Source organism: Jaculus jaculus, chromosome 3 (assembly GCF_020740685.1).
Source record: "Jaculus jaculus isolate mJacJac1 chromosome 3, mJacJac1.mat.Y.cur, whole genome shotgun sequence".
Lineage (NCBI taxonomy): Eukaryota > Metazoa > Chordata > Mammalia > Rodentia > Dipodidae > Jaculus > Jaculus jaculus.
In genome coordinates, this window is record NC_059104.1 from 75091322 (window position 1) to 75104158 (window position 12837).

General features: G+C 38.5%; 1 protein-coding gene across 1 annotated transcript; it reads left to right on the forward strand.

Annotated features, from left to right (window-relative positions):
- The first annotated feature begins 10170 nt into the window (after positions 1-10170).
- Positions 10171-11846, forward strand: LOC101615188 (eukaryotic translation initiation factor 2 subunit 3-like). Its single transcript, XM_004665506.2, has 2 exons — positions 10171-10838; positions 11021-11846. The coding sequence occupies exons 1-2, from the start codon at positions 10171-10173 to the stop codon at positions 11769-11771; spliced, it is 1419 nt and encodes a 472-aa protein (XP_004665563.2). The 3' UTR covers positions 11772-11846.
- The last annotated feature ends 991 nt before the right edge of the window (positions 11847-12837 follow it).

The following is a 12837-nucleotide window of genomic DNA, read 5'->3' on the forward strand; positions in this document are numbered from 1 at the left end:
ATACCATCCAAACATGAGCCTGTTCTCCATTATCAAGCTACCACCAATCATGGGCTACAATGGGCCTACACCTATTAAATTCTGTATAAAAACATAAGGATTATCCCATTTGTCTGGTGCTAACTTTACTCTCAATTGGAGAATCTACTTCTCTTTTTCAGATAGACGCAGATCCTAAGGAGAGAACCAGCCCATCACACCTCAAAAGGGCCCCAGATGAAACTAAGAACAATTGGTGAAACAAGCAAGGGTGCTGTTCTCTTGGTGAAATGGGAAGCAGAACAAGGATGAAGGAGATAGACACAGAGAACAATCAACTCCTACCATATCAGATACCCAGAGACACAGAGGCCCCCATCACCTCATCACTGAAGCAGACCAAAAATGGACCCAACATGGCTCAGGAAAATTTTGCAGAAAAGCGGGCAGAAAGAATGTCAGAGCCACATATTGGGTCATGATATGCAGAGACACTTCTACCCATAACTTTGGGCTAACTCCAGAATGCATGACCCATATACCTCAACAAGGAGGGATCAGGATGAGGGGGTACATCATCAATGAGCCTAACAATGGTACCAAATTGACTGTATTCACTGAGTACAAAACTAATTAGTAAAAATAACTAATAAATTAAAAATTATTTATAACAACTAAACCAGATCTACAGTAAATACCCGAAGGAATCATTCACACTGAAGAGAAAGCAAAGCATACACAGGAGAAAATAGGAAAAAATAAACCATACTTAAATAACAGTTAAAACAAATGAGCAAAGAAAAACAGAAAGTACTACAGAATAAGAAGAATAGAGAGATTAAAAACATACCTTTCAAAAATAACTCTTAATCTCAATGGCCTCAATTCACCAAGCAAAAGGCATGTCTTGCAGACTGGATTAAAAATCAGGGTCTTTCTCTCATTTGTTGCCTCCAGGAAACTCATCTCTCAATAAAAGATGTACACTGTCTTAGGATAAAAGGATAGAAAATGGTATTTCAAGCAAACGGGCATAGGAAACAAGCAGGGATTGCTATCCTAATATCTGACAGGATAGGCTCCAAACCAACATTAATGAGGAAAGATAAAGATGGTCATTTTATATTGATTAAAGGAGAACTCCAACAGGAGGGCATTACAATCCTAAATATATATTCACCTAACATGGGGGCTCCCAATTTCCTCAAACACTATCAGATTTAAGGTCACTATAATAGTGGGTGACAACAATACTGCACTCTCATCACATGACAGGTCATCCTGGCAAAAAAATAAACAGAGACATCTAGATTAAATTATGTCATGGAACAAATGAACCTAACAGATATCTACAGAACATTCCATGCATCCAAATCCTGCAGTATATACATTTATCTCAGCAGCACATGGAACATTCTCTAAAATCGACCATAAATTAGGACACAAAGCAAATCTCAAAATGGGAAAACTGATAATCTCTTGTACTCTATCTGACCACAATGGGATTAAACTACAAATCAGCAACAAGAAAGATTATAAAGCATACAGAAATTCATGGAGACTAAACGGTACGCTCTTGAATGATGAATTGGTCATTGAAGAAATCAAAATGGAAATCATAGAATCTAATTATGATAAGAATACAACATACCTTTGGAAGACAGTGAAGGCAGTCCTAAAAGGGAATTTTATAGATCTAAGTGCCTGTATTAAGAAATCTCAGGCTGGGCGTGGTGGCAAACCTTTAATCCCAGCACTCAGGAGGCAGAGGTAGGAGGATCACCATGAGTTCAAAGGAAACCTGAGACTATATAGTGGATTCCAGGTCAGTTTGAGCTAGAGTGAGACCCTACTTCAAAAAGAGAGACAGAAAGAAATCTCTCTCTGTCTCTTCCTCTTTTCTCTCTTCTTTGTATCTCTTTTATAATACCTGTCTTTTTCTTCCTACTCTTCTTGAGCATGGCCTGTAACTCCCAGTACCAGCATGTGGCTATCATTCACAATGAGCTCTTGATCAGATAGACCTACAAGATTTTCCAAAAGAAGACAGATTTCTGTCAGAGTACTTGATGACCCCTCATGAACATAGATGCAAAAATTCTCAGCAAAATATTAGCAAACAGAATGAAGAATATATCAGAAAGATTATTCACCCTGACCAAGTAGACTTTATCCCTGAAATGCAGGTATGGTTCAACATATGCAAATTGATATATGTAATACACTATATAAATGGACAGAAGGACAAAAATCACATGATCATTTCAATAGATGCAGAAAAAGCACTCAACAAAATCCAACATCCCTTCATAGTAAAAGTCCTACAGAAACTGGGAATAGAAGGAACATATCTCAACATAATAAAGGCTAATTATGACAAAACTACAGCCAATATAATACTAAATGGGGAAAAATTTGAAGCTTTCCCACTACATTCATGAACAAGACAAGGGTGTCCACTACCACTTTTATTTAATATAACAAAGTCTTATCTATAGCAATAAGGCAAGAGATACTCATAAAGGGGATACAAATTGAAAAGGAAGAGAATAAATTATTATTATTTGAAGATGATATGATTCTATATGTAAAGGACCCGAAAGACTCTACCAGCAAACTGTTAGCACTAATAAATACTTTTAGCAACATAGCAGAATACAAAATAAACACACAGAAATCAGCACCTTTCCTATATATTAACAAAAAAACAAGCAGATGATAAAACAATAGAATCTCTCCTATTTAAATTGCCTTAAAAAATATAGGGTAACTTGGAATAAACTTAACCAAGGAAGTGAAGGATCTCTACAATGAGGACTTTAAAACACTCAAGTGAGAAATTGCAAATTACACTAGGAAACGAAAAAACATCCCATGTTCTTGGATTGGAAGAATGAGTACTGTGAAAATGTCCATCTGACCAGAAGCAATCTACACATGTAATGCAATCCCCATTAAAATTCCAATGGCATACTTCACAAAATAGAAAAAAATTCTAAAATTCATTTGGAAGCACATAAAATCCTCAAATAGGCAAAACAGTTTTTTAAAAATTTTTATTAGCATTTTCCATGATTATAAAAAATATCGCTTGTTAATTCCTTCCCCCCACACTTTCCCCTTTGAAATTCCATTCTCCATCATATTACCTCCCCATCTCAATCATTGTACTTACGTATATACAATATCAACCTATTAAGTACCCTCCTCCCTTCCTTTCTCTCCACTTTATGTCTCCTTTTTAACTTACTGGCCTCTGCTACTATGTATTTTCATTCTAACACAGAAGCCCAATCATCTGTAGCTAGGATCCACATATGAGAGAGAACATGTGGTGCTTGGCTTTCTGGGCCTGGGTTACCTCACTTAGTATAATCCTTTCAGGTCCATCCATTTTCCTGCAAATTTCATAACTTCATTTTTCTTTACCACTGAGTAGAACTCCATTGTATAAATGTGCCACATCTTCATTATCCACTCATCAGTTGAGGGACATCTAGGCTGGTTCCATTTCCCAGCTATTATACACTGAGCAGCAATAAACATGGTTGAGCATGTACTTCTAAGGAAATGAGATGAGTCCTTCAGATATATGCCTAGGAGTGCTATAGCTGGGTCATATGGTAGATCAATCTTTAGTTGTTTTAGGAACCTCCACATGATTTCCACAATGGCTGGACCAGATTGCATTCCCACCAGCAGTGTAGAAGGGTTCCTCTTTTTCCACATCCCCGCCAACATTTATGATCATTTGTTTTCATGATGGTGGCCAATCTGACAGGAGTGAGATGGAATCTCAATCTAGTTTTAATCTGCATTTCCCTGATGACTAGTGACGTACAACATTTTTCAGATGCTTATATGCCATTCGTATTTCTTCCTTTGAGAATGCTCTATTTAGCTCCAAAGCTAAGTTTTGAGCAACAAAAATAAGGCTTATAGAATCATCATGCATGATATTAAACTACATTACAAACCTATAGTAACAAAAACAGCATGGTACTGGCACAAAGACAGACATGTAGGTCAATGGAACAGAAGAGAAGAGCCAGATATTAGTCCAGGCAGCTATAGCCATCTGATTTTTAACAACAATGCCAAAAATGTTCATTGCAGAAAAGTCAGCCCCTTCAACAAGTGGTGCTGGGAAAACTGGATATCTATATGTAGAAAGATAAAAATAGATCCTGGTCTTTGTCCATGCATAAGAATCGAGTCCAAATGGATCAGGGATCTCAATGTCAAACCTAAAACTATGAAATTGCTAGAAAAGAAGTTAGAGGAAACCCTTCAACATATTGGCATAGGTAATGAATTTCTGAATATAACCCCAATTGATCAAGAAATAAAGCCACTAATCACCTATTGGGATCTCCTGAAATTACAAAGCTTTTGTACAGCAAAGGGCATTGTAACTAGAGCAATGATACAACCTGCAGAATGGGAGAAAATCTTTGCCAGCTACAGATCTGGCAGAGGATATCTAGTATAATCAAAGAATTCAAAAACCAAACAGTAAGAAATCAAACAAACCAATTAAAAACTGGGCTATGGAACTAAATAGAGAGTTCTCACAGGAGGAATTACAGATGACATATAAACATCTAAAAATGAGTTCTATATCCATAGCTATCAGAGAAATGCAAATGAAAACTACTTTGAGATTATATCTCACTCATGTCAGAATGGCTACCATCAAGAAAACAAATGACAGTAAATGTTGGCAGGGATGCAGAAAGAGGGGAACCCTTCTACACTGTTGGTGGGAATGTAATCTGGTCCAGTCATTGTGGAAATCAGCGTGGAGATTCTTGAGACAGCTCAAAATAGATTTACCATATGATCCAGCTATAGCATTCCTAGGCATATATCCTAATGACTCTTCTCAGTACATTAGAGATACTTGCACAACCATGTTTATTGTTGCTCTGTTCACAATAGCTAGGAAATGGAACCAGCCTAGATGTCCATCCACAGATGAATTGTTAAGAAAGATATGATACATTTGCACAATGGAGTTCTATTCAGAGGTAAAGAAAAATGAAATTATGCAATTTGATGGAAAATGGAAGGATCTGGAAAGGATTATACTAAGTGAGTTACCCCAGGTCCAGAAAGCCAAATGTCACATGTTCTCTCTCATATGTGGATCCTAGCTACAAATGTATAGACTTGTGTGTTAGCTGGGACCGAAAAGTAGCAGAGGCCAGTAAGCTAGAAAAAGGCTCTAAGGGAGGGAGGAGAGGGAAGGACTTAAGGGGATGGTATGGTATATATGTAAGTAGAAGAACAGATTACAGGAAGAGGAAAGGCCTATGTGAGGACAACAGAAGAGATTGTGTAAAAGAAGGGTGAAGGGGGGAGGGTCAATCAAAATTCAAGTTATTTAAATAAGATATATGAAAACCTACTTTTTAAAAATAATGGCACATCCAGAAGCCATAGATTGTTACTAGAAAATTTTCAGTGCCAGGGATGGGATATATTCCAGTGAGTTTTTGGCAAGTGACATCCCTGTTGTCTTCCACATATTACAGGCTATTGCCAAGTACCTTGGTTTCCTAGTTGTAACAGATGGTGAGATCCTATTGCTGAAGGCTCCACGTGCCTGGATGGTAAAGTCACTGAGAAATAAAGTTGGTACTGAGCTGAAAACCTTCTCACTGTAGACCAGCCAACTGAACATTGGAAAAATCTGCACTGCATGCAGCCCTATGGGAGACAGAAGTCATAATCAGTGCAAACAGTGGACACTGGAAGCCTCAAATTTGGCCAGACAAGCCAAATGATCAAACGGGTGCAATAGTGCTCTGGGGGAAACCAACTGCTTTCTAATTGAACTGGAGGTCTTCTCTATGGGATGGAATACATGCCTGGTATGGAAAACCTAATGAAAATTTTGTGGCACGGAAGGTTATGTGTCTTAGGGGTATAAAGTCTCTTTTCTGACTGAATGCATATATTATTCTCACCAAACTGCCCTGAGAGTGCTACATTTAATGTTCAAATTCACATATTAATGCTACTCTCACTTCTGGTTAGAGAATCTTCTCTTTTCAGATAGTGGCGACTACTGGGATGACCCAAAAGGCAACATAGTGCTGAGAAGAAGTGACATAGGGGTTCTCAGAATTGGAATATCTCTATCACAGCAATGCTCAGGATCCATTGTGGAAGAGGTGTCAGAAAGAATTTAAGAGCCAAAGGAAGAACACCAGTACTTACAATGCAACTGCCCATTCATAAATTGGCATTGATATCCATGACCTCGTAGTGCCTAGCAATACCTTCGAAAGACCTACATAATAGGAGAAAAGATGACATCAGAATCAAAGAGAAACTAACAGAAAGAGGGAGGGATATGATGGAGAGTTGAGTTGTGAAGGAGAAAGTGGGGGAGGGAAATATCATGGTTTGTTGTCTTTAAGTATAGAAGTTGTCAATAAAAAATAAAACTTATTAAATATTTGGGGCTGGAGAGATAGGTTAGTGGTTAAGACACTTGCCTGTAAAGCCAAAGGACCAAGGATCATTTCCCCATGACCCATGTAAGCCAGATGCACAAGGTGGCACCTGCCTATGTAGTTCATTTTCAGTGGCAAAAGGCCCTGGCACACACCCTTTCTCTCTGTCTCTCTTCTCTCTCTGATTGCAAATAAATAAATAAATATATGAACAAATAAATAAAAGTTAACAAAAAACTTAAAGATAGATTGATAATTGAGCAATGATACTTTGAGTCTTTTCTTAACTCCTTATTCAAGTTTACAGGTATTTCCTTGTGTTATCTTGCCCCTGATTACCTAAATCTTCATCTTAGTGCACTATTTGGCACTATATTCCTTTTGTAATAGAGCCAAGCTCCCTTCTGTCCACAGTCTACCAAATTTCTTCAATCCTAACCTTTCTATACTTCACTCTCCTTTCCCAAGATAAGAGGTGTTATTGTGATCAATCATTGCCAAGTTAGTTCCCTAATCAATCCATGGTTAATAATGCATGGATTGATATGCAAAAGAAAGCCAGCTTGTTTATGTGCTTGCCCTCTCTTTCCCTCTTTCACTCCCATTTTCTCTCTTCCTGCCCCTTCTTTAGGAAACCTAGTCTCAGTATCTTCCTGTGCTACAAAGTGAATGCAACTTGAGGATGAAACACAGGGGTCAGGACCACAGGGAGGAGAACAGACATGAATATGCTGCCATGGAAGGGATGGACAACTAATAACTACATCACAACATCTGTTACATAGTGTTTCTTAATAAGTTCTACATAGGCAATAAATATCAGTTCTCAGAGAAATGAGTGAATAGGAATGAACAGGATCATGTCTCCAAGAACAGATGTCTAGGCTGGCCGCTAAAGGACACCAGTTGAATGTTAGGTGGTAAAGGAGAGAAAAGTTCCCAGGTAGTAGGAGCAAAGTTGTCTAAAGGTATAACTTGGGATGTGAGAGAAGGGTCAGTAGGATTCTTAATGACTAGGTACTGGGGTAACAAGTGGCTGCTCTCATTGTATACATGTGCTTAGAAAGTGTCCTCTTACATAATCTGCCTAGAATTGGTACAATGCCACTGACAAGGGAATGGGGTGAATGGTGTGGGCCAACTACCAAGGATGCTCATCTCCTGCAGCCCCTCTGTTTTCTCCCCCTTTTGTCATTACTGCAAGTCTTACTTGTTTCTCCCCTCTCATCTGTATCTGTGCTAGGACTTTGCCACCCCAGTATCCATGGAAGTGCTTCCAGTTAATTTGTGCCTTCCAGAAGCTTGCTACAAATGACTGTGTGTTCTTGTTTAGGGTCATGTTACTTTTAGTAAACTTTTCATTGATAACATCCATACATATATACAGTGTACCATGGTCATAGTCCTCTCCCACCACCCTCCTTTTTCTGCCTCTCATATATCCCCTCCATTGAGTTCCTTCTTTCAAGCTAATCTCTCCTATTTTGACTTTTTTTCATTTTTTAAGGTAGGGTCTTACTTTCGCTCAGGCTGTCCTGGAATTCACTATGTATTCTCAGGGTGGCCTTGAACTCACAGAAATTCTCCTACTTCTGCCTCTCGAGGGCTGGGATTAAGGGCGTGCGCCGCCTTGCCTTTCTCTTTCTATTCATTATCCTTACTCCTTTCTCTGCCTCCTACTTCCCTCCAATTGATTATGAATTTTATCATATGATCCTATCAGGTGCTGTTCATAGTCCCATCAGTTTACACTCTTAGCAAGTATAGAAGTGTGGGAAAGGACTTGAAGCTCATTATTCTATCTTAATTAGAGCATAAGGCAAGGGATCTTTATTATGTTGTGAACTTGTTTCTTTTTAGTAAAGAAACAGTTCAACAAACCTGAACACTGCAGGGAATGATCCAATAGAGAAGGACAAAGATGGAATACTATGTGTACTGTAGATAGTTGCATATTGCTTAGATGAACCCCCAAACCAGACACAATTTATGAGAGGAATGGAGTTTATTTGAAGCTTACAGACTCAAGGAAAGTTCCATAATAGCTGAAGAAGTTGGCCCCCTTTCACAGAACCAAGCAGAGACACAACCATACAGACAGTACCACAAACAAGAGCAAAATTGGCAGACAAAACAGAAAGGAACCCAGGCAGAGCTCCAGAACTGTACATACTTTTAGGCTTGAAACCAGATCTACCCCCCTGTGACAGCTCCTCCAGTCAGGCAGATGGAGATAAGCTTTTTTAATAAAAACAACTGAGTATATTGGGAGGGCATTCAAACTACCACAATGTAGGAATCATGAAAGAAGCAAAGTCCTTGGAAAACTGAAAAAGTGTAAGATCACAGATTCTGACAGGGACTGACAGTAGGTCCAAAGTCAACAGTTTGGGTTCTGGAGCAGGTTTACTAAAAAGTCATAACTATTAGTAACTTTTATAAGGGTATAACATTATCTTTTCTCTTTTAAAGTAGAAACACATTACAGATAAAATACAAAACTATGAAGCTACTTGGTGGGGAGAATGAGTTTTAAGTACTTTCTACTTTCTGATATGTATAACTTTTATTTTATTTTTAGTTTCCTTTATGCAGTGGGTAGAGTTTTCAGTACTGTGTGGCATAGTGTTAATACTGAGTCATCTTGCTTTGTTCCCAGCCTTACAGGGGATGCATCCAGTTTTCATCTTTAATCACATCACTATAGTTTTTTAGATATTTTTCTTATGGGAAGTTCTTTTTTAATTAGCAAACAAAATAATAGATTTTGTTGTGGAATTTTAATACATACTTTGTTCTAGTTTATCCTCCTTCCCCACTTCTATTCCCCATTAACCTGTCCCCCACCTTGCTTTACACCCCCAATATTTCCCTCTGTACTTTATGTTACATGTGCTCTATGATCCTCCTTACCCCCTTCCTTAAAACCTCTTTTCTGCTTTGATGATCTCCTTTCTAATTTCATGACTGTGGTAATTGGCTCTGAGATGTCCCCCACTGCCTCAAGTATTTTTAATTAAAGTTCATATTTAGTCCCCAGCTGGTGGAGTCTTTGTAAGGTTAAGCCTTGCTGAACAAGATGTGTCTATGGGGAGGAGGAGGGTGAGTTTATGAGTCCAGCATCAGTGAGTGTGCCTAGCCAACTTATTCTTGCTGCATCTTCCCAGCTGATGTGACAAGATGTGATGCTCCAGTTGTTTGTTTCTTTCATGTTTTTCTCACCATGATGAAAATTCCCTTCAAGACCTAAGCCAAAATAAGCCCTTTCTTTCAATAATCTGCTTCTGGTTGAGTATTTTGGTCCCAGAAAAGACAAGATAATTGCAACAATGACCTATACCAACATTCAGTAAGATATAATTACACACTTACACACGTACTAAATTAGAAGCTAGTTGCCACATACGAGAAAGAACATGTATTATTCATCTTTATGAGCTTGGGTTATCTCACTAAACATAATATTTTGTAGTTCAATCCATTTTCCTGAAAATTCCATTTTTATTTACAGCCTGCAATAGGTCTCTAAGAGCTTGAATAAAATTTGAAACATGGACACACCATCAACAGGAGCTGTGCAGTGAGTTCATCTGAGGAAAGAAGTTGTTTACCTGTTCATTTGGCAGAATGTGGCCTGGGTGCTATTGACTTCCAGCAACACTGTGTGCTGTGTCAGACATGAAAACAGCAAACAAAGCCGAAGCCACTTCCTTCCTCTTGGGGCAAGATGGCGTGGGGTGAGGTTGGAGTGACTCTTGGGCAGTCGCACCTTTCACGACAGGATCTTGCTACTTTGGACGTTTCAAAGTTAACGCCACTTTCACATGAAGTTATCAGCAGACAAGCTACGATTAACATAGGTACAATTGGTCACGTAGCGCATGGGAAATATACTGTTGTAAAAGCCATTTCCGGTGTTCACACGGTCAGATTCAAAAATGAACTTGAAAGGAACATTACAATCAAGCTTGGATATGCTAATACTAAGATTTATAAACTTGATGACCCAAGTTGTCCTCGGCCAGAATGTTATAGGTCTTGTGGAAGTGGAACACCTGATGAGTTTCCTACAGATATTCCAGGAACTAAAGGAAACTTCAAATTAGTCAGGCATGAGTCCTTTGTTGACTGTCCTAGCCATGATATTTTGATGGCTACGATGCTGAGCCGTGCAGCAGTGATGGAGGCAGCTCTTCTATTAATAGCTGGTAATGAATCTTGCCTTCAGCCTCAGACTTCAGAACGCCTAGCTGCAATAGAAATCATGAAACTCAAGCATATTTTGATCCTACAGAATAAAATTGATTTGGTAAAAGAAAGTCAGGCTAAAGAACAATATGATCAAATTCTGGCATTTGTACAAGGAACAGTGGCAGAAGGAGCTCCAATTATTCCAATTTCTGCTCAACTTTTTTTTTTTTTTTTTTTTTTTGGTTTTTTGAGGTAGGGTCTCACTCTGGTCCAGGCTGACCTGGATTTAACTCTGTAGTCTCAGGGTGGCCTTGAACTCACAGCGATCCTCCTACTTCTGCCTCCCGAGTGCTGGGATTAAAGGCGTGCGCCACCACGCCCGGCTTAATTTCTGCTCAACTTAAATACAATATTGAAGTTGTCTGTGAGTACATAGTAAAGAAAATTCCAGTACCCCCACGAGACTTTACTTCAGAACCTCGACTCATTGTTATTAGGTCATTTGATGTCAACAAACCTGGCTGTGACGTTGATGACATTAAGGGTGGTGTGGCTGGTGGTAGTATTCTAAAAGGAGTATTGAAGGTGGGCCAGGAGATAGAAGTGCGATCCGGTATTGTTTCCAAAGATAGTGAAGGGAAACTTATGTATAAACCAATCTTTTCCAAAATTGCATCACTTTTTGCGGAGCATAATGCTCTTCAGTGTGCTGCTCCAGGAGGTCTTATTGGAGTTGGAACAAAAATTGACCCTACTCTGTGCCGGGCTGACAGAATGGTGGGACAAGTGCTTGGTGCTGTTGGAGCTTTACCTGAGATACTCACTGAGTTAGAAATTTCCTGTTTCCTACTGAGATGCCTTCTAGGTGTGTGCACTGAAGGAGACAAGAAAGCAGCAAAGGTCCAAAAGCTGTCTAAGAATGGAGTGCTTATGGTCAACATTGGATCCTTGTCAACAGGAGGGAGAGTTAGTGCTGTGAAGGCTGATTTGGGCAAAATTGTTTTGACTAATCCTGTGTGCACAGAAGTAGGAGAAAAAATTGCCCTAAGCCGAAGAGTTGAGAAACATTGGCGCTTAATTGGTTGGGGTCAGATAAGAAGAGGAGTGACAATCAAGCCAACCGTAGATGATGACTGAAAACTCCCAGCTACACAATACATTTGGAAGAGTTAGAACTTCTTTTAACAACTTAGAGGTATATTTTCAAAGCATTATTAGAGGAATAATTTCACAGCTCCTTCATTTGATAGGTAGCTGTAAGTTTATTCTCATTTTTGCATGATTAAAAGCTAACCTCCAGGACAATATAGGGTCTATGATAAGTGTAAAAACTGGTATACAATTAGATTAAACCTACATTCTCACAGAGGTTAAAGCATTCCAAAATGTCTAATTTATACAGTCAGGATGTTTAAAATAACCTATTATAGAATTTATCTGAAATGACTTTTTTCTTTTTTATGAATTCTCTTTCAGTAGCTCAACAATAAAGGACTTATCTAGTAAAAACTGATAGATACAAATTTTTCTTGAATACTAGCTCCTTTTTGTTTGACTCTCATATTTTGTATTATGTCTTTAAATTTTTGAGCAAAATTAATACAAACAGGCTCACAGGAGGTTGACTCCTAGAATATGAGTGCTCATTCCCATGGGACTGAAGTTAGTCTTCCCCCCTAGTAAACCAGATGATTTTAGTGAACTTGTCAGGCTCTTTCCAGGATTTATTCTCTGATGGATTTTGTTTTAGTGGAACTGGGGATGGAGCCCTGGGCCTCTTGGCTGCTATAAGCACTTTACTGTCTTCACCCCAGCCTTGGGTATTGTTAGTTGATATGGTAATGACATCTGCAGACTGTAATACATGTTAATCTTTGGCTTTGGACCTTGCAAAATGTGAAAGATGTTCAAAAAATTGAGTGAGTCCTTTTGATTTTTATATATCATTCTCCATGCTCCTGAACGTTTCTTACACTGTGCTTTTAAGTTTTTACTTATGTTTTTTGCTTTGCTATTCTGGTAGAGTAATGATTCTCAATTCCAGATGACATGAGAATTGTTAGGGTAAGATTTTACAAAACAGGGGAAAAAGTTGCTTTGATGTAGTGTTCAGATATTGATTCTATTAAAAACAAGTTTTTAAAAGAAACAAGTTTAGAAAGTTAAGTAGTCGTATTAAGTAATGAATTCTACTGAGGCTTAG

Excerpts from the sequence above, each read along its gene's own strand:
- LOC101615188 (XM_004665506.2), top strand. The coding sequence starts at position 10,171 with ATGGCGTGGGGTGAGGTTGGAGTGACTCTTGGGCAGTCGCACCTTTCA. Across the intron at positions 10,839-11,020 it reads GAAGGAGCTCCAATTATTCC|AATTTCTGCTCAACTTAAAT; the intron begins AATTTCTGCTCA and ends CACGCCCGGCTT.